The sequence below is a fragment of the Macaca nemestrina genome, chromosome 16 (assembly GCF_043159975.1).
Source record: "Macaca nemestrina isolate mMacNem1 chromosome 16, mMacNem.hap1, whole genome shotgun sequence".
Classification (NCBI taxonomy): Eukaryota; Metazoa; Chordata; class Mammalia; order Primates; family Cercopithecidae; genus Macaca; species Macaca nemestrina.
In genome coordinates, this window is record NC_092140.1 from 94022242 (window position 1) to 94049542 (window position 27301).

The 27301-nt window shown below is 39.1% G+C and overlaps 3 protein-coding genes across 3 annotated transcripts in view; 2 read left to right on the forward strand and 1 right to left on the reverse strand.

Moving 5' to 3' along the window:
• Positions 1-3008, forward strand: part of LOC105485999 (NEDD4 binding protein 2 like 2) — a 113969-nt gene extending 110961 nt beyond the window's left edge. Inside the window, exon 11 of the mRNA XM_011748637.3 lies at positions 2342-3008. The gene's annotated coding sequence lies outside the window, so the exon portion shown is untranslated. The remainder of the gene's footprint in view (positions 1-2341) is intronic.
• The window catches only part of LOC105485995 (NEDD4 binding protein 2 like 1), a 28908-nt gene extending 10934 nt beyond the window's left edge, over positions 1-17974 (forward strand). Inside the window, 7 exon segments of the mRNA XM_071081670.1 lie at positions 2342-2414; positions 2416-2547; positions 3005-3075; positions 11244-11371; positions 11691-11779; positions 14305-14381; positions 15506-17974. Of these exon segments, the coding sequence (XP_070937771.1) occupies positions 2342-2414; positions 2416-2547; positions 3005-3075; positions 11244-11371; positions 11691-11779; positions 14305-14381; positions 15506-15764 (829 nt within the window). The 3' untranslated portion in view covers positions 15765-17974.
• LOC105485994 (BRCA2 DNA repair associated) overlaps positions 15837-27301 on the reverse strand; it is an 88828-nt gene continuing 77363 nt past the window's right edge. Inside the window, exons 25-27 of the mRNA XM_011748633.3 lie at positions 23726-23970; positions 21619-21765; positions 15837-20500 (exon numbers count right to left, since the gene is read on the reverse strand). Of these exons, the coding sequence (XP_011746935.2) occupies positions 19880-20500; positions 21619-21765; positions 23726-23970 (1013 nt within the window). The 3' untranslated portion in view covers positions 15837-19879. The remainder of the gene's footprint in view (positions 20501-21618; positions 21766-23725; positions 23971-27301) is intronic.

Here is a 27301-nt window from a genome sequence, read left to right on the forward strand (position 1 = left end):
CCCCAAAGTCTTAATTCATTCCAGCATTAACTCAAAAGTCCAAGTCCAAAGTCTCATCTGAGACAAGGCAAGTCCCTTCCGCTTATGAACCTGTAAAGTTAAAAGCAAGTTGGTTACTTCCTAGATACAATGGGGGTACAGGCATTGGGTGAATACACCTATTCCAAATGGAAGAAATTGGCCAAAACAAAGAGGCTATAGGCCCCATGCAAACCCAGAATCCAGCAGGGTAGCCAAATCTTAAAGCTCCAAAATGATCTCCTTTGATTCCATGTCTCATATCCAGGTCATGCTGATGCAAGAGGTGGGTTCCCATGGCCTTGGGCAGCTACACCCCTGTGGCTTTGCAAGGTACAGCTCCACTCCTGGCTGCTTTCACAAGCTGGCGTTGAGTGTCTGTGACTTTTCCAGGCACAAGGTGCAAGCTGTCGGTGGATCTACCATTCTGGGGTCTGGTGGGCAGTGGCCCTCTTCTCACAGCTCCACTCGGCAGTGCCCCAGTGGGGACTCTGTGTGGGGGCTTTAGACTCCACATTTCCCTTCTGCACTGCACTAGCAGAGATTCCCCATGAGGGCTTCACCCCTGCAGTACACCTCTGCCTGGAAATCCAGGCATTTCCATTCATCTTCTGAAATCTAGGTGGAGATTCCCAAACTTCAGTTACTGACTTCTGTGCACCTGTAGGCCCAACACCATGTAGCAGCTGCCAAGGCCTGGGGCTTGCACCCCCTGAAGCAATGGTCTGAGCTGTACATTGACTGCTTTTAGCCATGGCCAGCCAGAGCTGCTGGGAAGCAGGGCACAAAGTTCCAAGGCTGCACACAGCTAGGGGGCCCAGGACCCATCCCATGAAACCATTTTTCCTCTTGGGTCTCCAGGCCTGTGATGGGAGACGTTGCCATGAAGTCCTCTGCCATGCCCTGGAGACATTTTCTCCATTGTCTTGGTGATTAACATTTGGCTCCTCGTTACTTATGCAAATTTCTGCAGCTGGCTTGAATTTCTCACCTGAAAAGGGGCTTTTTTTCTATCACATCATCAGGCTGCAAATTTTCCAAACTTTTATGCTCTGCTTCCTCTTGAATGCTTTGCTGCTTAGAAATTTCTTCAACCAGATACCCTAAATTGTCAACCAGATACCCTAAATTGTCTCTCTCAAGTTCAAAGTTCCACAGATCTCTAGGGCAGAGGCAAAATGCCACCAGTCTCTTTGCATAGCAAGAGTGACCTTTACTCTAGTTCCCAATAAGTTCCTCATCTCCGAGACCACGTCAGCCTGGGCTTCATTGTCCATAGCACTATCAGCATTTTGGTCAAAGCCATTCAACAAGTCTCTAGGAAGTTCCAAACTTAGCCACGTTTTCCTGTCTTCTGAGCCCTTCTATTAGTTCCAGTCTCTGCCTGTTACCCAGTTCCGAAGTTGCTTTCACATTTTCGGGTATCTTCACAGCAGCGCCCCACTCTCTGTGGTACCAGTTTGCTGTTCTCACACTGCTAATAAAGACATACCCGAAACTAGGTAATTTATAAAGGAGAGAGGTTTAATTAACTCACAGTTCAGCATGGCTGGGGAGGCCTCAGGAAACTTACAGTCATAGTGGAAGGGGAAGCAAACATGTCCTCACACGGTGGAAGCAGGAGAAGTGCTGAGCAAAAGGGGAAAAAGCCCCTTATAAAACCATCAGATCTTGTGAGAACTCACTATCACGAGAACAGCATGAGGGTAACCGCCTCCATGACTCAATTCCCTCCCACCAGGTCCCTCCCATGACACATGGGGATTATGGGAACTACAATTAAAGATGTGATTTGAGTGGGGACACAGCCAAAGCATATCAGGGGTGAAGTGAATCTAAGGTTTGGATAAAATTCTCATTGTACAAAAATGAGTAAATAGAAATTCTCACACAGCTTGGGGCCTTACAAAAAAGTTTGCCAGCTGGGCGTGGTGGCTCACGCCTGTAATCCCAGCACTTTGGGAGGCCGAGATGGGTGGATCATGAGGTCAGGAGTATGAGACCAGCCTGGCCAAGATGGCGAAACCTCATCTCTACTAAAAATACAAAAATTAGCCAGGCGTGGTGGCGCATGCCTGTAATCCCAGCTACTAGGGGGCTGAGTCAGGAGAATTGCTTGAACCCAGGAGACAGAGTTGCAGTGAGCTGAGATCACACCATTGCACTTCAGCTGTGGGCGACAGAGCAAGACTCCGTCTTGGTGGGGGTGGGGGTGAATAAAAAGAGTTTGCATAATTAGGCCAAAAGAGCATTGTAGCCAAGAGCCATTAATATACTCACAGATATTTATTGAGCACCTCCCATGTGCCTGGCATTCTTCTAGATGGTCAGAATGGAGCAGTGGACAAAGGAGACAAAAATTCCTGTCTTCATGGAACATGTATTCTATCAGAGAGAAAAAAATTCTCAAGGAAAAAAGGCAATTTTAGCATCTGCTCTGCTCTGTTCTCTCAAAAAATAAGCAAAGGATTTCATAGGTATGCCACTGGAGCTATATATCCCCAATAAACGTCCACATACGCACAACAGGTAGGCATAAGGAAGTTCACTGAAATTGGAAAATTGCAAAAAAGTATCACTAGAGAAAATACATAAATAAATGTGGTTATTTTACAGCGCTCAAGCACAGCAGTTTAGTGTGCACCTCTGGGGCCAGACTCCTAGGTTTTAATCCAGCTGTACCACTCGTTGGCCTTAATTTCTTTGTCTGTAACACGGGGGTTGGGGATTAATAACAGTACTTATATCCCAGGTCTATTTGAGCATTATGTAAAAAATGTAAAGCCTCTAGAATAGTGGTTAGCACACAATAAGCACTTAATAAACACTGGCTATATTTATTATTTTGCTGATAATGGAGTACTATGTAGCAGTTAAAGAAAATGGACTAAGTCTATATATCAACATGAATAGATCTAAAAAATGTAATGCTCCTTCATTTTTTAATTCACCAAATATTTATTGAGTGTTTATATGTTCCACACAGTGTTCTAGGTACTTGGGAATCATCAGTGAACAAAACAAAGATCCTGCCCTTGTGGACCTTATGTGCCAGAGGTAGGGAAATGGATGTAACCTCTAAGGAAACCGTATGTTAATGTAGGTGGTGATAAGTGCTGTTGAAAAAGGGAGAGAGAAGCGTGGTAAAGGTGTCTGGGAGTGCCAGAGTTAAGGTGGGGGGTTTGTTGAATTTTAAGCCAACAAAACAAGTATGAGAAAATGTTCATGATTATGAGCTCTAGGTGGTAGGTATGCAGGTGTTTTATTATTTCTTTTGTCTTTCTCTATATTTACATTTTTTCTAAAAAATTCCTCTCTATGATATAAAAGATTAAAGAAAAACTCCTGATTAGGAGTCTGAAATATGAAGGAAGTTGATTAAGAAGCAGAAAATTAAAAAGGAGTTAAATGATATATAAAAGAATCTAAAGTAACTGTTGGAAGTTTGAAGTATATTAGAGATAAGCAGAGTCACAGTGCAGAAAATCAAACAATAATGTAGAAGACAAACGTGAAAATAAATATGGCCAAAAATCACCAGAGTAAATACAACCAAAGCAACAAATAAAGATATCATAGAACATATTTGACTTGAAGACTCAGAAGTGATTAAAAAACAATTCAATATCTAGATATATCCTGGAAAGACTGTTGCAAAAGCTGTTAGTTAACTTCCCTTTCTTCTTTAGCAAGCACACTTTGTTGGGTGTGGCAGTGTGCCCAACTCTAAAACTAGTTTTCAAGGCCCCCTTGCCTCTTCGGCTGTGTGGAACATGGAGGTGCAGCCTGGCCCTGCTGTGGCCACTAGGAGGCCCTCTGAAGAATGGAAGCCTCATGCTAAAAAAAAATGCTAGACTCCTGGGTCCATGTTGATCATGGATTTGTGATACCAGCTCTGGATTCTACCTCTGGATTTTTACATGCAAGATATAGACATTTTAATTTTATTGAAGCCACCACTGTTAGAAATCCATTAACTGGGGTTTCTGTTCAATGCATGTGAACCCACGTTGAACTGGAACCTACATTTAAAATATTAATGCCTGTGGGAAAAAGATTGTAGTTCAGTAATTCTCATCTAGTCTGTTGTCTTTCATACAAAGACTTTCTCAGATCCCCAAGAGCTCACAAAGTCTGTAACACCCATGTGCCCTGACTGAGTAGACCTGAGGTAAGGTTCTGGTAGCCCCACATGCAAATGGTAGAAACCCAAGCCAGTTTTTAAGCTCTTGAAGCCCTGGTTTCTTTATTTGTAAACCAAGTAAAAGTAAAATGATTTACTTCATAAAATTAGATTATAAAGGTTAAAGAGAGAATATATGCGAAGCTCTTTGTTCACTGCTTAGTACTCTTTTAAAAAAAAAATAGAATTTATTGGAACAACCAATCTTAGCCAATCATGAGAGGAATCAAAGACAAGAAGAAAAGAAAAGAAAGCCACTGAACCCAACTAAAATTTAGACTTTTAGAGATTATTATAAACAAAATTAAAAAGCAATTGCTGTACATAATAAAAAATTGATATTCAATAAGAAAGATAAACCTCCTAATAAGGAGGCTTTATTTACCAAAGGATGTGACAGTGCAGTTCACAAAAGAATATCTCTAAATGATCAATACACACACAAGCTAATCTTGCTGATAATTAAAGAAGTAGGGACAAACTAAATAAGTAACCATAGACCACTGGTTAAGCATTAAGTTACTGGTTAGGCATTACATTATGGCACATCCGTAGGAATAAGTATGCCGTATCATTAAAAATCATGTCATAGAAGAATATTTTATAAGGTGGGAAATAATTTGCTATGGAAAAAAGCTTGGTTAGCCCAGGCACAGTGGTTCACGCCTGTAATCCCAACACTTTGGGAGGCCTAGGAGGGTGGATCACCCGAGGTCAGGAGTTCGAGACCAGCCTGGCCAACATGGTGAAACCTCATCACTACTAAAAATACAAAAATTAGCTGGGCATGGTGGCACATGCCTGTAATCCCAACTACTCAGGAGGCTGAGGCAGGAGAATTGCTTGAACCCGGGAGGCGGAGGCTGCAGTGAGCTGAGATCATACCACTGCACTCCAGCCTGGGTGACAGAGCAAGACTCTGTCTTCAAAAAAAAAAAAAAAAAAAAAAAAAAAAAGAAAGAGCTTGGTGAAACTTGGTCTACTCTACATGATGTTCCTCTTCATGTAACAAGAGATAAAATAAAAAAAGAAATTATATATATATATTTTCAGTCCTGGAAAGAAGACAAAAATGTTAATAATTATTTGTAGATAGGAGAATAGAGGAACCTCCCTCCTTTTTTGCACTTTTTTTTGTTTTATGATCAGAGAAATAGATGTAAGGATTTCTGAGGGAAACAGAGAATTGGATCGGTACATGGGCTCACAGTTTTGTTCCAAAAAAATACACAGTTTTGTATTAGTTAATATTACAAAGGAAGCGAGGTACCTTTCCAGTGAAGAGGTCTGGCTAACACCACCCTTTAGCCAAATGATGGAACTTAGCATTGAACTTAGCTTGGAGGGACAGACTGTCATTTTGTGCAATCAGAAGTACACAAACATCACCTTTGTACTTTGCTTCTAAAAAACATTTAATCTGGGTTTAATCACTACGAAACAACCACACAAACCCAGAATGCAGAACATTCTCATGCCAACTAGAGAAACGAAAAGAGCATGAGGACAGTTCTAGATTCAAAGATATTAACTGGACATAATAACCAAATGCAGTACTTGAAACTTATGAAAAATATTCTTTAGACCATTGGGGAAATTTTAAAAATTTAAATTTAAAAACCTTACATTAGGCCAGGAGCGTGGCTCACGCCTGTAATCCCAGCACTTGGGGAGGCCAAGGCAGGTGGATCACCTGAGGTCAGGAGTTGGAGACCAGCCTGACCAATATGGCAAAACCCCGTCTCTACTAAAAATACAAAAAAATTAGCCGGGCATGGTGGTGTGTGCCTATAATTCCACCTTCTTGGGAGTCTGAGGCAAGAGAATTGCTTGAACCCAGGAGGTGGAGGTTGCAGTAAGCCGAGATCGTGCCACTGCACTCCAGCCTGGGCAACAGAGTGGGACTCCATCTCTAAATAAATACATAAATACATAAAAATAAAATAAAATAAACACCTAACATTAGCTCTTATGAATTAATCACTCTTTCAGGCTCTTTCAGGATGACAGGCCCTGCGGAGTGAGAACCTGCACCACCAGACGTGTGAAGGACCCTGCTTAGGGCACTCTGCCTTAATTTGTTAGATGCAATAATGGTATTGTGGTTATGCAAGGAATTGTTCTTATTCTTAAGAGATACTTGACAAAGAATTTAGGAATAAAGTATCACGATGTATGGAGTTTACCTTCTTTTTTTTTTTTTGAGACAGTTGAGACAGAGTTTTGCTCTGTCACCCAGGCTGGAGCTGGAATGTAGTGGCACGGTCTTGGCTCACTGCAATTTCTGCCTCCCAGATTCAAGTGATTCTCATGCCTCAGCCTCCCGAGTAGCTGGAATTAAAGGTGTGCGCCACCAGCCTGGCTAATGTTTGTATTTTTAGTAGGGACGGGATTTTGCCATGTTGGCCAGGCTGGTCTCAAACTCCTGACCTTAAGTGATCGGTCCGCCTTGGCCTCCCAAAGTGCTGGGATTACAAGCGTGAGCCACCGCGCCCGGCCTACAATTTACTTTCATATGGTTCTCCAAAAATATATATAGGAGAGACAAAAAATAAGGCAAAATGTGAACATCTGGTGACCATAGATGAAGGGTACGCAGTGTTCAGTATACTGTTTTTCAACTCATTTCCATAGATTTTTATATTTTCTAATTAAAAGGTTGTGGTGGGAGAAATTCAAGTGGAAATCAAGAGGAGAGGGTAAACTATAGGATAAATGAGACTTAAGGGACATGGCAACCAAATACAATGTGTGGATCTTGTTTGGTCCCTGATGCACACAAACCAACTGGAGGAAAACATTGATGGGACAAGCAGGGAGACTGAACACTGATGGAGTGACTGATGGAATGAAATAGGAAAGACATGAGAGAAGACTGACCATATGATGCTAACTGGTCATGTGTATATGAGGATTGAGTATATTATGCCATCTAACTTTTGCAAGCTTGAAAATTTCCCTAGTAAAAAGCTGGGCATCAAGTTAAAATTACATGCAAAATTACATGCAAATTACATGCAAAATTACATGACTTTCTCAGTGAGTGACTGACTGGCTGAAGAAATATCTAAATATAGCTCTATGATTCTCCATTATTTAAATAAAGAATTACACAAAAGAATAAGTTGTGAAATCAAGATTAGTCCCTGAGTTTCTCTCATAATAGTGATTTTAAATGAATTTCAGGGGAGTTTGTAGCAGGTGGAGGTTATATGGAATTAATTGCCTTTCTATTTTTTCCCTTTTATTTTCATTCTCTCAATTTCCCTAACGCATGAGGCTCCTGACCACCATAAAGATAGAACTGGGGCTTAACCCTCATCACTTCTGAAGCTGATGGAATGGTATTTATTGCTTCCACTTAAGTTTCAGAATCTCAAGATTGTCTATTTAATCAGTTCTTTATTTAGCTAGTAGAGTTTTTATTGTCCTGCCTATTCAACATACTACTATGGCTGCTAGTGCTAATTTAACATTTAGGTGAAGATAAAACGAGTTTTGAAGTCATTCAGGAAGATCACACAGGCCAAAAAAAAAAAAAAAAAATCCATGAGTGCCTTAAAGGTGGAAAAACACCCTTATTTTTGTCTGCCTGTTTGTTAGGAAGAGTATGGAGGCCACTGTCAGATATGTCTCAGGAAATGATGACATGGTGTTCTTGCCCCATAGTGATCCTGAACCATTTAGCTTTTACTCTAAGGTAAAATTTTGTAATTAAAAGGGCAGTAGTGTTATGTGCTGTTTTTGTTTTCTAGAAGGAAATAGGATTCAAATAAAACAAACATGAAACAAACAGTGAATTGGATACTCATGCCTTAAAGTCTTTTTAAAGGAAATATTATAAAGTATTAACTTCCAATCAATAATACAAACCACAAAGAGGAAAACAAGAGCAGATAAGGGTATGTATATGAAAAGAAAAATTCAAATCTGAAAATGTTCAAACAACAAAACAAAACTGGTAAGTAGCAGACTTAATAGGAGAACAAATGAAACCAGGTGTAGAAGGGATATCAAATCTGGGACCAGAAAGAGAAAAAAATCTTGGATTCAGTTACCGTGGCTGCTTAACTGAGTATACAGAGGATAAAGGAAACACATTATACACTATTACTTAATCTCTGAACACAACTTTCATTATTTAAATAATAATGATGAAAATCATTTTAAAACTGTACAGTGTTCACAAATATAAAATATACATACCTGAAAATGCATCAGTGCTACCCTTAGGTGTTTTTCCTGTCTATAATTGTTTGCATCGGAGGTTAAGGTTTGGACTTTTCGATTTGCCTATCTTTAAAGTGGAATAACAGACATTCATATGGAAACTATGAGCATGGGTTCCTCAAGTCTTTATACTTACCCCTCCCTTCGTGTCACTGGCTTTATCTGTACTAGATTTAAAGTGGCCACGTTTTCTTTGCTCTTCCTTCCATCAAGAAGTCTGCTTTCCTCGCCCTGCAATGTGGGCCAGCAAAGTGACTCGCTTTGACCAACACAAGGTGCGGGAGCACTGGCAAGCAGCTTCTTGTCGTGCTCTCTTGAAATACCGCGGTCTGTGAAGAGGCCTGGGTGCGGCTCTTTCAGGATGACAGGCCCTGCGGAGTGACACCAGCACCACCACACGTGTGAAGGACCCTGTTTAGGGCACTCTGCCCAGCCCCACGTTGTCAGGTGACGCAGCTGCCGCAGGGACCCCAGGCAAGGCCTGCAGATCCGCCCACCTGAGCCCAGCCCAAACTGCCAACACAGAAGAAGTTCATTCCCGCATCCACACAACAGGCTTCCCAGCATCTGAGAACTATCACCTTATCCCTTTTATTATCTGTTCTGCCTGAAACACTCCGCCTGTCTTCGATGATCTCTGCTCCTCCGACATGGTTTCTGGACCTTGTATGTACCTGGTCACTCTTCTCTGGACACCTTCAAGGTGGCCAAATTTCTCTTTAAATTGTGTGGCAGTCGGAATTGAAAACAGTGTTTCAAAGATGATTTGCTTCTTCTAACCCTTAGAGTCTTTCTGCTTTTCCCTACAGCCTCTTCTCCCCTAACAAGCCCTAGGGCACTCGCTTCCTCCTCTCTTTCCTGCCCGTGTCTCAGCCCCTCCCCCAAGAGGCAACAGTTTTCTCATCCCTCAGGGACTAAGTCAAACTTGCATCACTCCTTTGCATCCCTTTCCCGGGCTCCAGACCCTTTCTCTCAGCGCTTTGCTGGGCCAGCTTTTTCCTCTGTGCGCTGCGCTGGCTGACTCCTTTGGCTGGGCCATGAATTCCTTGAAAGCAGCTACTTTCTGTACCTTAACGCTTCACCTGGCACTTGGCACATGTCAGGTGCTCAATAAATGTTTAATGAGTTGGATAAGTAACTAATATTCTTTTGGTATTAAAGTATATTATCTACTGGCCGCATTTCCCCCACAAGGCTATCAAGGGAGACTGTCAGATTCCTGTTTAAACAGAGATAGTATGTCCACTGAATTTCCTTGTTTGCCACTGTTTAGTTCATTAAAAAAGAAAATGCATTTGGTTTGGAATTACTTTTTCAGCGATCTGCGCTGCCTTCTTTTTAAATGCTATCAAGCTTCTGAAGAATTTTGACAGCTATTTAGTTACCATTTCTGGAATGTATATTCACTCATTTTTGAAAATGGAAGCATTTCACTTCTGTCTTTCATCTCTCTCTTAATTCACCGCAGTACCTCAAGGGCTACTTGACACGCGCTCTCTGATGTGTTTATTACCGTGGCAGATAAACAGTCTGGGTTGGTCAATGTGGCCTCATGGTTATTATAACACCACTTTACTTCTGTAAAGTGCCTTACTGGGTACAAAATGTTTTCTCATACCGGCCTCATTTCAGCCTGATTAGAAGCTCTGTTTAATAGGTAGGGATAATTATCTGTGTTTTACAGTTGAGAAAGAAGCTCCCAAGCCTGTCAGGGCACCTGAAGTGCTTACTCATCTGTGGCTCCAAGGCCTCATGTTTGTTCCATTCTTCCTGGATTAAAGATCATTCTGCTCCATGGAGAAGACCAACAACAAAAAAGACATTGAATAGCTTTGCTTTCTCTTTGCATTTCCTGCCCTTGTCATTCTCCAACGTTTTTTCCTCCGATTTTTAAATATCTTCTTATTCTGAGCATGGCCACGTGACCATATTTTCTGTTTGTTGGCTGGGTTTGTTTGTCCTCAGTTTTTACAGATGAGGAAATGAAGCTCAGAGACGTCTCCAGTTCCTCCAGAGCATGACATCCACCTTCTGCCAAAAGATAGTACGAGCAAGGATTTCAAGTGGAAACATCTTCTCTTTGAAGTTCTTTTGTGCAGCACTGAATAAGCATCTTCATTTTGTTTTGGTTTTGCTTTAAAGGGGAGCTCCATGGTGGTGTTTCTTTTTGCTGTGCTATTTCCTACTTACGCTCAGAGTGGTGGAGGGTAGGAAGGTAGGGGACAGTGGCTCTGTCGCTTTCCTTCTCCCGTTTTGCTTTTCTCCCATTTAGTAGAGCACATGCATCACTTACCCACGTTTCATACTAGAACTAGCTTCTCAGATGGGTCCTTACAGAGAACAGAGCTCCAAGGAAATGGGCCAGCTCAGAGTTTAGGGGGCCGAAGGAAGGGCTGCAACATGGGGGTCTGGCATCCATGGGCAGGTCTTGGGCAGGGGCACTGGTGCCTCGGAGAGAAATGGGCACTGGGATTGGTGCTCAGGAGGAAAGACAGTCACCAGGCCCCCAGCTTAGCTTCAGTTTCTTCTTGAGTCAGTCCTTGCTGCTGCAGAAGGCAGCGGCAGTGACTGTACCTCTTAGTTTCAAGGACCAGCAGCACACACTGCCGCCTCTCAGCCCTCTCCCACCTCCTGCTAAGGAGTAATGCCTTCTAGACATCATAAACATCTCTCTTTTAAAGCTGCATTTTAACAACTCCAAACCTGGTGGTCTCAATATTACAACCGCTAAATGTTAGAGATGGAAGGAAATTATTTCTACTGAGACTATACATAATATTGAAAACATCTCTCTAATTTCTCCACTTTCCAGACAATTGCAGCATGACTTTCCCAGGGCCCTGATTTTCAGCACGGATGATTTTTTCTTCAGGGAAGATGGTGCCTATGAGTTCAATCCTGACTTCCTGGAGGAAGCTCATGAATGGAACCAAAAAAGAGGTGACAAATTCCTTTCCAAACTCCTAGGAAACCCTGATGTGCACATAGATTGTAGCTGCTGCAGAATGAATAAATTTAATGGAAGGAGTTTAACCGAAAGTTCTGCCGTTTTCTTCCCCAAAACAAGAACACCAGAGCGTAACCTCCTTAGATTCCAGAGAAAGAAAATTATTGATAGTGGGCTCTGAAATAGGTGGCACTGAAGTTGTGTGATGAGGAGATGAGGGCATCCTGTAATAAAAATGACCAATAGAGATTACGCTCACCCTTCCCTCTGATTGTTGCATGTTGTTCACTGTTATGTAACATTGTGTTGCAGCAAGAAAAGCAATGAGGAATGGCATATCCCCCATTATTATTGATAATACCAACCTCCACGCCTGGGAAATGAAGCCCTATGCAGTCATGGTAGGAAGAAGTATCATTCTGAATTTTCAGTTATGGACATTTTGTGAGAAAGTTGAAGCATCTGTTCTTTCCTCTTTTTCTGATGTTCCATGATTTCATATTTGCTAACAGTAGTTCTCTCAGGGAGCAGGTAACGAGGTTTTATGTTAGTGTTTCTCTGCTGTTCAATGGCTGAAGTTTGCTGAGATGCTAATCTCACTTCAGGATACAATTTAAAAATAGTCCTTGGCAAATGGTCCTTGGTGTGAATTCTTGATAACTTTTCTGTCTTAATTACTTTCCTAAGGCGAGGCATACAGAGGAGCACCCACTGAAATGTGCAGAGCAATACTCAACTAGATGACGCTCCTAGTGGAGTTACAGGTCACAACAGGACCATTCTGCCTCTGGTGAGCCGGGGATTTCCACACCGTGTACTGTTGCTGCCTGGGAGTTCCAGGGCAACAGAATATTTTAGTTTAAAAACAGATTAGGGCCGGGCGTGGTGGCTCACGCCTGTAATCCCAGCACTCTGGGGGGCCGAGACAGGCGGATCACTTGAGTCCAGGAGTTCAAGACCAGCCTGGCCAACAAGGTGAAACCCCATCTCTACTAAAAATCAAAAAAAATAGCCGGGCGTGGTGACGGGCGCCTGTAATCCCAGTTACTCGGGAGGCTGAGGCAGGAGAATCGCTTGAACCTTGTAGGCAGAGGTTGCAGTGACCTGAGATCGCGCCACTGCACTCCAGCCTGGGCAACAAGAGTGAAACTCCATCTCAAAAAAAAAAAAATTAAAAATTAAAAAATAAAAACAGAATTAGGATTAACACTGTAATCTTATTGAGATGACAGAATGCAAATATAAATATAAAACTCAGCTCTCCATTGTCAGAATAGCAAAGAACAGCATGATGCCTGTAACAGTGTGCACATTATCCTTTAATTGTGAAGTCTATTTGGTCTTTTTCCATACATATTCCATCTCTTGTGATAATGTTTTCATTCCCTATTGGGTCTAGAAAGGAGGAAGGATCCAGAACCATACAAATGGGGCAGGAAGCACAGTGGAGTATCCTCCTTGCATCACGCAGAATCCCTACCTGGTTAATTGTGAAGTGAATAGGTCCAGACTGGGCTCACGATGTTAGGCTTCTTTTTACATTTGGGGCTAACTGGCATACCTACAGGTGTGCTTTTCTCTAACGATCATCATCAGTTCCACTTATGCCCAGATTGTGGGGCTTCGGTGAATGTAAAGAAGAATGAGCCGCACACTTGTGGTTACTTCAGTTCATGTCGAGTCTACCTGGGCGAGAAATGAACAGGCACGTGAAGACTCAATTGAATGAAGGCCATCACTTAAAACCAAGACTTAAGGACTAACTGACCAGTAGCCTAAGGGAAGTCATTTTACTTTTTTGTTTTGTTTTGAGACAGAGTCTCACTCTGTCTCCCATGCTGGAGTGCAGTGGCATGATCTCAGCTCACTGAAGCCTCTGCCTCCCAGATTTAAGCAATTCTCATGTGTCAGCCACCCCAGCAGCTGGGATTACAGGCGCGTGCCACCACGCCCGGCTAGTATTTGTATTTTTAGTAGATACGGGGATTTGCCATGGTGGCCAGGCTGGTCTCGAACTCCTGAGCTAAAGTGATTCACCCGCCTCGGCCTCCCAAAGTGCTGGGGTTACAGGTGTGAGCCACCGTGCCCGGCCTCAGTTTACTTTTTATCTTCTGGATATGTATACTCTTTTTCAGGCATCCTCAGCTATTCATTAGACTTAAAAATGAGAGGTTTCCGGTTGTGTTATTTAAAAACTTCCCAACTGAGAAGTGCCCATGTAAAGAATGAAAAGGAAACCTTTTTGCTTAGCTCTTTCCACTCTATGTTTTATAAACACAATAAATTATAGTGATAATAGAAAATTCAGTTTGAGATAAGGTAGTAGTCAATTTATGAATGCAAACAATATCTGGATGTTTATAAGGAAATTATAATAGTTCTCTGAACTCAAGGAAACGGGGCCCGGTGCATTGACCCAAATTGTATTGCATAATGGGGAGAGCTACTTTTGGAGGGAAGTTGATACAAAGTAAGTGACTATCACTTTTATTTCACCAGTTATGTTCCTATGGTACTCCCACTTTCTAAAGGAAGGCATGAGGGATAGGACAAGGCATCTGACAAGTAAATCTGCAAAAATCCTGTAAGTGACTTTGAGAAGTCACTGAGTTCACTGCTCTTACCGGTGTTCAGGATGTTTTAAACTAGCTCAGTCATCTATTTTTAAAGATATCCAAAACAAAGAACCTTTACAAATTTCCTACATACTAGATAAAATTGAGCAAAATTTATCATGGAGAATTATGAGAGTGGCTAAGTATGGGAATGAAACAACTGCATTTATTATGATAAATTAAGGCATTGGATTACTGGTAAAACAAAAGGAATTCTAGAAAAGATCTGTAGTAAATGTTAAATGGCAGCATAAACATTCCCAAACATACATACTATGTCTTCAATGTTTTATGTACTTTTGAAAAATCAGGCACTTGAAAATAACTATGAAGTTATATTCCGAGAACCTGACACTCGCTGGAAATTCAACGTTCAAGAGTTAGCAAGGTACTTCTTTGTTTTTCTAGTTTCTCATTATGTATCCTGCTATTTTCAGGTATTTCAGACCGAACAAAAGAATCTTTTCAGGCTGGAAATGGACATGGTAGTTTTCAGGCCAGAAATGGTAAATCTTGGAAATTGATAATTTTGGAATTATTAATGTGAAGACTTTAGTTTTGGGTCAGTTTTCTAATATAATGCTAAATGCTAAATCTTGGCTTGGACTTGGTCCTTTAAAAGGATGCATTTAACATTCTGCTAAAATGCTTCTTCATCAAGGAACATTGAAAAGCACTTTCTCTGCATGGGACTGCACATGTCAGTGGTGTTTTTGCATTTAGGCTAAATAAAGATCTTCAGATGTTGAGCAGTCTGCGATTCATTTATGATCTAGATGCTGCTTCTAATTTATACAGCAATAAATGTTCAAATAATACTAACTTGTTGATTGAGTGCATGGGTTCGGATATTCTCTATCTATATTGTTTGATAATGTCATTGACTTACAATAGCCAGTGAGATAAGAATTTACTTCTTAGGAGTAAGGCTGGTTCCTCTTATGGTAATAGGCAGATAGTGTCTTCAAAGTGGATCTGTGGACTACTCCATCAGAATTGCCTCAGGTGGCTATTAAAATCCGAGTTCATGGACCCCATTCAGTAGTTGGAATCTCTGGTAATTATATTTCTAACTATATCCCCAGTTGATACTTCTGCCCACTAGAATTTAAGATTGTTTTAATAAGCATCTCCTAGTAGTATAAATCAGGGACTGATTAGCATAAATAGATGATAGATATATGTATGACATTAACAGGCAAATGTATGATTTTAAAAAAATCTCATGGTGTTCTTTTATGTCTTGAAGCATGTAATTGAGAGGACCAGAAACAAAGCATTTCTGAAGCTTTAGCTCCTTGCTAGCCTCAGGGTGGTTTGGGGTATGCAGGGCAGCATGAAAAACCTGAATGGAGGCTGAAAGAGAACTGCTGAACAAGATATTACGCTTTTGCCACAGCTAAGTCCTGAGAACAGGGACTGCAATATCTGCAATCCTAGAGGACTTGTGAAATATAAGTAACTCATTGTGATATCCTGCCTTAACTAAATGCATTTCTTTTTTCCACGTAGAAGAAACATTCATGGTGTCTCAAGAGAAAAAATCCACCGAATGAAAGAACGGTATGAACACGATGTTACCTTTCACAGTGTGCTTCATGCAGAAAAACCAAGCAGAATGAACAGAAGCCAGGACAGGAATAATGCACTGCCTTCCAACAATGCCAGATACTGGAATTCCTACACAGAGTTTCCAAACCGGAGGGCCCATGGCGGATTTACAAATGAGAGCTCCTATAACAGAAGGGGCGGTTGTCACCATGGATATTAGAGGCCTATCTTACAGCCATGCAGAATTTTCCGAAGTCAGTTTCTACTTCAATTTTTGTTATTCTTTGTTGCATTTTAGTCAGAGCTCCAATTCCAGTGTTAAATAGCTGAACTCAAACGTTTCTGAGCAAAGTCATTATATTCATTATCTTCACCAAAATTTGTTAAAGTGCTTCTATATGCATGGTCTGATGCTGGGAATTCTGCAGATTTGAGTCAACAGGCTCTTTCTCTAGGGTAAGAATTTGAAACCAAAACTTGAGAACACACCCAAGAACATAATTATTTACATAGGTTCATAGATGAAATAAAGCGTTTATATTATATATAAGCTTCAGTACCATTTTCTCTGAAGTGATCTATTTATTTTTTCAGGAAATTCATCTCCATCAGGAAAGTTGGGAAGGTGGAGAAAAGTGGTGGGGGGGCAGGAAAAGTTTTAGCACCATTGCTATTTTGATAATCTATGTATCTAAAAATGTGAGATGTGCAACTCTATGATACTGATTTTCCTTTAATGTTAATATGCCAGAAAGTATACATCTGGGAACAACGTCCTTCAAAGTAGACACTTTGGGAAGTTATTCCTTTATTTTAATGATGTATCATTGTTAAAAATACTGTCAAATCCGTAATAGCTATAGGAGCTACTGAGGGAAATCAGTATCATTATTTAAAGTCCCACCTTGTGTTTTTACTACTTTATTCAGCAGGATTAAACCTGAATAACTTTTGGCTGTTGTGCTAATAGTGTAAATAAAATAAGCCTGCCTTCATAAAACACTAACTTTTAAAAGGAATAGCTAAATGACTTCTAAAATTATGCCTATTAACATGTGTAATTAGTTGGCAGCTCAAATGTTTGGGAGTGCAAGAAATTAGGCACCCCAGGATATAGGTCATACAGGGATATATAAAAGCCATGCTCATTACAAAATGAGCAGTTGATGTTTTATGTGGCATTAAGACAATCAAGTCCTCATAACTCTGGAATGTCTTCTTATACTGATGCTGAATTTATGAATCCAAATCAATTTCCGACAGGTTGGAATCAGATTTAGCGTGAGATCACGATAGACAAGACCACAGAGGACGTATGCTCTACTTCTTGTTGGCCAACAGCTTCTTTCTAATGTTCTGTGAAAAATTATTTTAAGTGTCCTATATAATGGTGCTTTTTATGGTTATTAAAAATTGTAAATGGTATCACATTTATATGGATTTGTCATTGGATCTTTTTTTGATTCAACAATAAAAAAATTTAATTACCTAAATGCCAAGAAACTCAACAATATACCAGTTTTTCTGTATCACAGGCTTATCTACCAGTCTTTTTTTTAATAAATAGGGATCATAAAGGTAATGACAAAAGCAACCTTATAATTTAGTTGCTTATATATTTGATCTGTGTACATGAGACTGTTTTAACATTATCTGACACTACTGAAACCTGCTCAACATCTCCCTGACTACCAGCAACACGTATGTAATGTTTTCTTCATTAACATTTTAAAAACTGGTATCTCCTTTAAGTTTGGCTGACAATAGTAAATAACAATGAATCTAAGGTGTTATCAGTTTTGCTAAATTCTGTATCTCCAAGCATAACATACAATAATCTCCTAATGATCCACTTAACAATGCTCCCATCTTCCAGGCCCAGGTGGTCCTGGGTATCTTGGTTGATAGGGTGGTGGCACAACCAGCTCAATATGGATGGCTTGACTCATCTGGGCTAGTAGAGGGGAGAAATGTCAGAGAGCCCAAAGTGGAAATTACCCTCCTTTGATTTCACAGGAGCGGTTCAAAGGACCAGATTCAAGCCCTCCTGACTTGGCTGGCTCCCTGCTTCAGGGTTTTGGGCTCACCTGGGCTAAGTGAGTGACCACTAGGGTTATATAACTTTTATAGAGCTCTAAAGAATAGTTTCCTGGCCTATTTAATGTCTCTTCTTCCCCTAGCTGACCCCTGAAATAGTTGGTCTGTAAACCATAAAAATTGATCAGTGCCATCAACTTTATCCCCTATAGAAGTGATCTGTTTTTCCTTTCAACTCCCATGGCTCCTGATTTGTATAACTCTTTGAACACCCAGTATTGACTTGTATTGTGTTCACTGTCTGCATCATTCATAAAGCTGGCAAATGCTCTTTATGTGCAATAGGATCTCATTAAATGATTGCTGAATAAATAACACAAATTTTTACCATTATCCCTGATAATGCAGTATGTTGACTCTGTAATCATTAAATTGTCACTTTTGAGGGGATAATATACACATATACTCAAGCTTCATATTTTGTTCATGTAGTTTAGATTTTATAATTTATAAAAAAGTGTGCATTAAATATCTATCAATATAATGGGTGTTCTACATGAGAACAGACAATAGCAGTTTTACCAAGGATTCAAAAAAGAAAAGGTGAAATTCTTATAATTTTTTTCTGTTCTCCTGAAACCCAAGTTTTATTCCTTGTTCTAGAGTAGATCACTGCAAAATTAGGATGTGAAAACCAAATTGTTTTAGAAATAAAACTTAAGTCACATTAATAAGACTTGCAGAATACTTAAGTTACAAGGAGTAGCAAAATAGACACTTTTGTTAATGCTTTTTACAGAAGAGAAAAATCATGGATCACAGTTATGGAAGGAAACAAGTTAATTTTTTAAAAGATTTATTCTTGGCTTTAAACATATTTATAATTAGATTTGAAAACATGATATTATATATAAATTGAAGGCATTAAAACATCTGATTTAAGAACTTCTTCATGCTATTAACTCCTAGTTAGAACTGCTTTATCCCTTTTCTCTATTAAACATAAGAAAGTAACAAGTAAGGCTGCACGCGGTGGCTCATGCCTATAATCCCAGCACTTTGGGAGGCTGAGGCGGGTGGATCACCTGAGGTCAGGAGTTTGAGACCAGCCTGGCGAACATGGTAAAATGCAATCTCTACTAAAAATGCAAAAATTAGCTGGGCATGGTGGTGTGTCCCTGTAATCCCAGCTACTCGGGAGGCTTGAGGTGGGAGAATTACTTGGACCCGGGAGGTGGAGGCTGCAGTGAGCCAAGATCATGCCACTGCACTCCAACACGGGCGACAAAGTGAGACTCCATCTCCAAAAAAAAAAAAAAGAAATAACAAATGAGAATATCATCTTAAATTGAACTAATCTGCTTTTGTGGTAAGTTTAAAAGGGCATAGGCTCTGGGTCCTGTGATAGTGCTAAAAATAAAGCAGGCAGAATCAGTGCCAATTTGAAAGCAAGATATTTTCTCAGGTTTGAGTTTGGATGACCATTTTGTTGGGGGAAAAAAAAAAACTATGAAATCTTCTGATTTAAAGTATTTGAATTTGTAGTTTTAATTTCAGAGATCACACTGGAATAGTAAAAAGGAATTAGAGTTACATCGAAGGTTCTATTTTTCTTATAATCATGCTGACTTAGGGATGAGGAATTGCTCAAAAGGAAACACCACTCTATCACATTCATCCTGCCTTTTGAACAGGATGGAACTACAGCAGAACCAACACGTGCATTAAGGAAAACTATTTCATAGTGAGTTACCTTTAAAAAAAAAATTCCCTAAAATAGTAGCTAAACTAAAAGGAATTATTTGCATAAAAATAACTGTACTAAGAGACCTCATTCCATTTAATGACAGAATCTAAAAGAAAATGGTGTTTATTTCACTTGTAAAATAATACTTGTAGTGATCAAATCCAAAGATTTAAAGATTTTTTTTCCCCACTCTTTTTTTTCTTTGTAAAGATGGGGGGTCTCCCTATGTTGCCCAAGCTGGTCTTGAACTCCTAGCCTCAAGCACTCCTCCCACCTCAGCTTCTCAAAGTGTTGGGATTACAGACGTGAGCCACTGAGCTCGGCCAAAGATGGTTTTCTTGATTAGTTAATAAATTACATTTAGCTTTAAGATATGCAACTGAAACAAAAGTATACCAATACAGAGTTGGGCCAAGAACATCTGATATACAAATGCTTAGGTAAATTTGAAACTAATTTCTTTTCTCATTGTGCAACGTACATACTAACATGTGGTTTGAAATTATATCCAGTTTTACAAACTGGAAAGGTTAAGCGTCAATAATTTATTGTCACCTTTGCAAATGCTCATATTTTTTAGTTGTAATTGTGTCCTGCTTATTATTCTCACATTCTTCTTTACCGGAGTGGGAACTCTCCTGTTCTTTGATCAGAGATGTAGTACAACGTCTTTTCAGTCTGAGATAATCTTTTGAACTGGTGGGAGTAGTCCTAGTGGATTCACTGACAGATATAAATTGTTTTTCTCCTGTTGAACCAGACAAAAGAGCTTGGGTATTTATCAATGCAAGTTCTTCATCAGCTATTGAATTACTTTCCAAAAGAGAAATTTCATTGAATTTTTTAAATGGAGTCATCTGAGGAGAATTCAGTTCTTTTTTCTTTATGGGTGTTTCGTATTTGGTGCCACAACTCCTTGGTGGCTGAAATGCCTTCTGTGCAGCTGGAGAAACAAATGTACAAATGGGACTAACAGGTGGAGGTAAAGGCAGTCTACTCAAGAAATCCAAGGCTCTTCTCCTTTTGCAGTTTTTTTGGTCATCAATCTCTTTCTCCCCTTTACAAGACTTTGAAGTTATCTGGGCTGATACAGGTGTGGAAACAGACTTCCTTTTGGCCATACAAAGTGATAAAGGACTTTGATAATATAGCTCACAATTAGGAGAAGATATCTGATAAAAAAAATTAAAACGTAGCCTATCATAATTACGTACTAACATAAAAAACTAAATCGAAGTAACTTTTTCCATTGAAAATATTTAAGCACGCAAATATTACACACAATCTCCCTCCCCTAATTGCTAATAGGTTAGGTGATTTCAATTCACATTATTCCTATTCTAGATGGAAGTAATTTTGCATAAGAGCATATAAAATGACATTAAAAGAAAGGAAGAAGAGGAATAATCACAGTAAAAGATTAAAAGGAGGTAGGGGACACCACTTACGCTTCAATCTTTTCTTTTTTATTATTAACAGATTAAACAAACATAAACATTTTAAAGCCATCTTAAGAACACACACTACCTGGGTTCTAATATCTACTTTTCTAGCTTTATGACTTTATTAGGCAATTGCTTAACCTCTCTCTATGCTCTCTATAGATGAGTCTCCTCATCTATAAAATGAGGATAATACAGTAAAGTCCTCACTTAACATCATTGACAGGTTCTTGGAAACTGTGACTTTGAGTCAAACAATATATAGCAGGTCTTTGAGCAATGTCATTTCCTTCAACATCGTTTTGTTAGAACACTGATGAGAAAAATAAATGGTTTTGTTATACATCACTTCCCTTAAAATCAGTTTCCAAAAACCTATTGACAATGTTAAGTGAGGATGTAGGTTTTATCTCATGGGGTTGTTATGAGGATTAAATGAGTTAATATAGATACCCTTAGCAAGTATTAGCTACTTAAGAATCAGCCATTAGCCAATATTAAAGACTTTAGCTTGATTTGCATCTACTGTGATTTAACCACTTAAACAGCTTAGAAACAGCTTACAAACAGCTTAGAAACAACCCTAATTGTATGGAACAGTGAAATAAATAGGCAAAAACACTTCAATCACATGTATATGAAAGCACCTGTTTGGAAAGTTTGCACCCAAAGTTTCATATCTTGCTTCAATAAATAAAATTTCTAAATAACCTATATTTATAGGAACCACATAACACTTTCTAATTAAGTTTAATTACATTTTACCATGTTTACTAGGTATACAACAGAATATATGATGGCCTCCATATATAATACTTATAATATTCCTTGAGTTTACATTAACTTACCAGAAGCTTATTTCCTGTACCAGGAATGATTTGAGCAGTGTACGACTCTGAAGTCCAGTCTTTAATTGGGGTGGACCACTTGGGATCATTTGCATGCAATATATGCATAAGCTTGTTTTCTGCTTCATTGCAAAGTATATCAATATTCTAAGAAAATAAGCGGAAAAGTTGCTTTATAAATTGCAAACCCACATGTTTGTTTCCGAAAGTATTTCCTTTAAAAGCAGAAATGAAAAGTTCAGACCAAAAAAGAATGAAAAACCAAAAAAATGTGATACCAATTGTCAAACATGCCAATGCAAAATTACAAAACCAGTATCAGTGATTTAGGGGAATCTAGCTGATAGGGAGAGGGGAAGAGAGAAAAAGTATGTGTGTCTGAAGGAAAGAGATCTCCTTAGTCATCTAGTTTAATCAGCAAGCTGTCATATGATCTGAATTGAAGCTGGAAGATTGGGGCTCAAGTCCCAGCTCTATTTACTACTTAATAGCTGGGAATCATCTCACATCTATAAAGGTACTTCGTAGGTTAGTAAAAAAAGAGAATTGCCTCACCTACCTCACGTCTGTTCCAAGAATTAATTGAAATAATGTATAGGTTAAACTACATGAAACTGTTGTTTGAAAAGTCACAGCTGGTCAAATATCAGCAATTTCATATGGTTTAACCTAATTCATGACAGTATTTTGTAAAACTTTAAAATGCTATGTAAATGACAGTTGTCTCTTCAGCAGGACTAGTAAACTGCCTTTGAAGATGGCTCAGAGAAAATGTGGGGTGTAGGCCGGGCTCAGTGGCTCATGCCTGTAATCCCAGCACTTTGGGAAGCCAAGGTGGGCAGATCACTTGAGGCCAGGAGTTCGAGACCAGACTGCCCAACATGGTGAAACCCTGTCTCTACTAAAAATACAAAAATTAGCTGGGCGTGGTGACACGCATTTGTAGTCCCAACTACTTGGGAGGGTGAGGCAAGAGAATCGCTTGAACCCAGGAGGTGCAGACTGCAGTGAGCTGAGATTGTGCTACTGCACTCCAGCCTGGGGATGACAAAGCAAGACTCTGTCTCCAAAAAAAAAAAAAAAAAAAAAGAAAGAAAATCTGGGGTGTAAGTAGTAGATACACTGTATGGGAACTAAATAATGAATACAACTCCCACCCCTAATTGAGAAACTAGATATAGCAGAGTGTTATTCATTATGCATAGAGTCTTTAGGTAAAATATCAACATAGCTTTCTTTATACAGCTATTCTAATGCTTTAAAAATATATTTTTATATAAATTCTGAATAACACACATTTCAAATATTAAACTATAGAATTAGGAGGCTTATTTTTTGTGTATTCTTCACTAGTCACCAATTCATGAAATCTCAAATTTTACTGGGAAGCAGCATTGCATAGCAGTTCCTAGTTTGGGTTCTGCATTCGGTGGCCTAAGTATGAATCCTAGTTTTACTAACTTGGCATTTGACCTAAGGCAAGCCATCTACCCTGTTTCTCACTGATAAAACAGAAAAACAGTTCCCTACCTCATAGGGTTGTGGGAGAATGAAATGAGAAGGTTAGAACAAGGTCTGACACATAGTAAACACTCAATAAACACCAGCTAATATTATATAATGTATATACAGATTTAAGCAGAAAATGGATACATGATCTAGGGAAAATAATTTCAGTGTCTCTTATCTGGGATTAATTCAAATCAAAGAGATATAATCTGTATAAAACACTAGATATGGAGTTTAAATGTAAACCTGTAGTCTCCATATTATTAACTAACCACAATGCCAACTGCTGCAAACCACAGATAACTCATATTATTCTTGTAACCAATTTCCAGTTTGCTTACATAGTCTGCATTTCTGAACATCCTTCTCACAAATTCTCCTAACTCATTTCCCTTCAAGTCATTCTTCTCTTTCTAGTTGCTGTCATTTCCCCATTCCCCCATCTCCTGAGGTTCATGGGCAATAAATATATAATAATTAAACTTTACCTCACATACTACCTCAACTATCCAATTTGTGTAAAAGCTATTTCCTTGATACTTGACTGTCAAAATAGAAAAATACCAAAATGTGTGGTAATGCTGAAAAGTAACCTTACCTCAACAATATTTTTCATTTTGTTGAATGTCTCTTGAAAGTGGCCCTCTTTTGGACTAGCAGAAAACACAGAAAAATCTCCAGCAAATAAAGTAGGAAGACCTGATTTGGATTCTGGTCGCCACTGGAGGTTGCTTGCAGCAATTAACATATGAGGCTTAATAATGTCTTCATTAAGATCTATCCAAAACTTTATTGCAAGTAAATTATAACATTCGTCTGACAAATAGATGAAAGGAGCAAGTCCTAGAATGGAGAAAAAAAAATGTTATTATAGATGTGTTAGATGAATTTTAAGATGCAAGGAAGGAACCTCTAATATGCCTATTTATTTTGGTATATGCTAATAGTAAAAGCAAATCAAAATAGCTGAATTTGGTGAAAGCTCAGGTTTTCCAAAATGACCTGTTACTTACAGTGCTAAAATTTCAATACCAATATGACAACACATTCTTTTACTGAGGTCATATGGAAGTAGGTATACACACACATTGCTGACAGGAGTACGGATCTGTGCAAGCTTTCTGGAGATAAATTTGGCAACACCTAGCAAAGTCACATATGCATTTACCTTTCCATCCTGTAATCCCATTTCTTGTACTCCACTCTGAAGATAGACCTCTAATAACAGTAAAATACACATGAACATAAGATTCATGAAAACACCTGTGAACAAGGTTACTCACTGAAACACTATAATGATAAAATATTGGAAGCAGCTTTTATACATATACAGGATAGAGTTGGATAAACTATGGTACATCCAAACAATGGTGTACCACGTAGCTGTAAAAGAGTGAGGACGATTTCTATGAACTGATTTCCAGGATACAGTGTTGAGTTAAAAAAGAAAAGCACAAAAGAAAGGCTAGAGTATGTTCCCCTTCTTATAAGGAAGAAGGGATATAAGAAAATATACATGTATCTGTTCAGTTGAGCAAAAGAAATCAGGAAGGATAAACCAGAAACTAAAGGAACAGGGTGTGAGTGGGGGAAAAAGGAGGATTAGGATTGGGACTGCAGGGATGAGGAGGAAGTGACATTAAGTATATCTTTTTGTACAGGTCTGACTCCAAGAACCACAGTGATATTTCACATGCCCAACAAACCAATCAACAAACAAATCCAACTAGATAACGAGGGAATCCAAAATGGAAGACAAACACTTCCCACCTCTGTCTGCTGAGAGGGCCTGGCAGTACCGATGCCTACACAGTAAAGTAATGAGCATATCTAGCAACCAGATCTTGGATCTAAACACCATTTTCTACTAAAAAAAGGAGCCAAGAGAAATGGCTGATTCCAAGACTAGGGCAGGGAACATACAAGATGAACTTGGAACATCTTATGATGTCAAAAAATAGGGAAGTGTTCAAAAAGTGAAGAAAGCTTGTTGAAAAAACACAGGAGTCCATATGAAAAAGCTCCTAATGGTCAAAACTAAAAAAAAAGTTAAACAATAAAATAATGAAGGCATGAAATTTTAACCTGCAGAATAAAATAAATGTTCTTAAGTCCACACTGATATAAATAACCAAATAAGTACACTGGAGGAAAGCGCACAGCTTTTTCTTATAGAATTCCAATGAATTCCAATTAATGTACAAGGAAAGAAAGGGGGAAAAATCATAATTAGGCAAATACCACAGTAACAATTGTTGCAAACAAAATCAACTGATGAATGCTAAAGTTTGATGTGAAATAGGATTCAGTCTCAAAGAATCTCCCCCAAGATATTTATTAACCACAAAGAAAAAGGAAGTTATTTTACAGAAGAGAAACCCAGCAGATACCACCTTAACCAAGTGATTAAGATCAACATCATTAACCCCTTGATATGATGCACTGAGAAAGACACATCATCACTTCAGTGGTAGTCTTGCCAGAAATGCATAACTTCATCCTAGTCATGAGAAAACATCAGACGAACTCAAATTGAGGGGAATGCTACAAAATAACTGATCAGTCCATTGAAAAGCATAATGATCATGAAAAAGAAGACAGGAAGTGTTAAAGATTGGTAGAAAATACAGGGGAAAAAAATGACTAAATGCAATGTGGGATCCTAAAACAAAAATGGGGAAACAGGGTAAAATACCTTAAACTCAAATAATTTTTCAAATACATCTACACTATGGGTAATAATTATACCACTATTAACTTTCTGATTCTAACTGTACTACAGTTATGCAAGATGTTAACAGGGGAAGCTAGGTGAGGAATATTTGAAAATTCCATTATTTCTGCAACTTTTTTAAAGGTCTGAAATTAGTTCAAAATAAAAAGAGTTATAAATTTTTTTATTTTTTTTTTGAGACGGAGTATCGCTCTGTGGCCCAGGCTGGGGTGCAGTGGTGCAATCTTGGGTCACTGCAGCCTCCGCCTCCTGGGTTCAAGCCATGTTGGCCAGGCTGGTCTTGAACTCCTGGCCTCAAGTGATCCGCCTGCCTTGGCCTCCCAAAGTGCTGGGATTACAGGTGTGAGCCACCGCGCCTGGCCAAGAGTTACAAATTCTAAAGTGAAAGATGGGTAGATGCCATCCATTATTCTATCCTGGGATAAACCAGGATAGAACTGAGGCTAGGAAAGCTAGAGTTGGAAGAGGCACTAAGCATTTAATTCTACTATTTATACTTTCTTGCTTTTGTTACTCTGAGAATTATGTACCCCTTATAAATAACAGGGAATAGAAATGTCATTCTCAGATAAGGACTTGTTTATCCTATTGCAAGTGTTGGTTCATCTTTTCTTTCTTTTCATTTTACAAGTAAATGTATTTAATGGATCTTAATTTTAAACACTGCTTTTAAAGAACTTATAAGTTTCTCAAGCATGTTCCATTTTCTAATTTTGGAATTTGCCTCTAATTATATTCAAAACTTGATGATAGTACTGTCCTTCTCCCAAATGTCCTTTTAAAATATATCTTGTTGGCCGGGCACGGTGGCTCACGCCTGTAATCCCAGCACTTTGGGAGGCCGAGACGGGCGGATCACGAGGTCAGGAGATCGAGACCAGCCTGGCTAACACGGTGAAACCCCGTCTCTACTTTAACATACAAAAAACCAGCCGGGCGAGGTGGCGGCGCCTGTAGTCCCAGCTACTAGGGAGGCTGAGGCAGGAGAATGGCGTGAACCCGGGAGGCGGAGCTTGCAGTGAGCTGAGATCTGGCCACTGCGCTCCAGCCTGGGCGACAGAGCGAGACTCCGTCTCAAAAAAAAAAAAAAAAAAAAAAAAAATATATATATATATATATATTGTTTTCCCCAATTATAAAATACATGTTTATTGAAAAACATTTAACATACAGAAAAATAAAACCTAAACAGTGTAGTTTCCTCATTTCACTTTTTCATAAGTGGAGGTTTCATGTCTGGATCAAATTCCATCAAAAGAAATGGAAGCCTTACTTATTTCGTCAATTATCATGCATCTTGTACAACTGATAACAACTGGAAGAATTTTTAGTGTAACACTTTTAGAATCTACACTAGGTAAATCTTCACAAGGTAAAAGGATAAGAAGAAACTTGCAGCTTTGTGGTCTGGCCTACTCTGAACTTGCATAGAATTCTTCA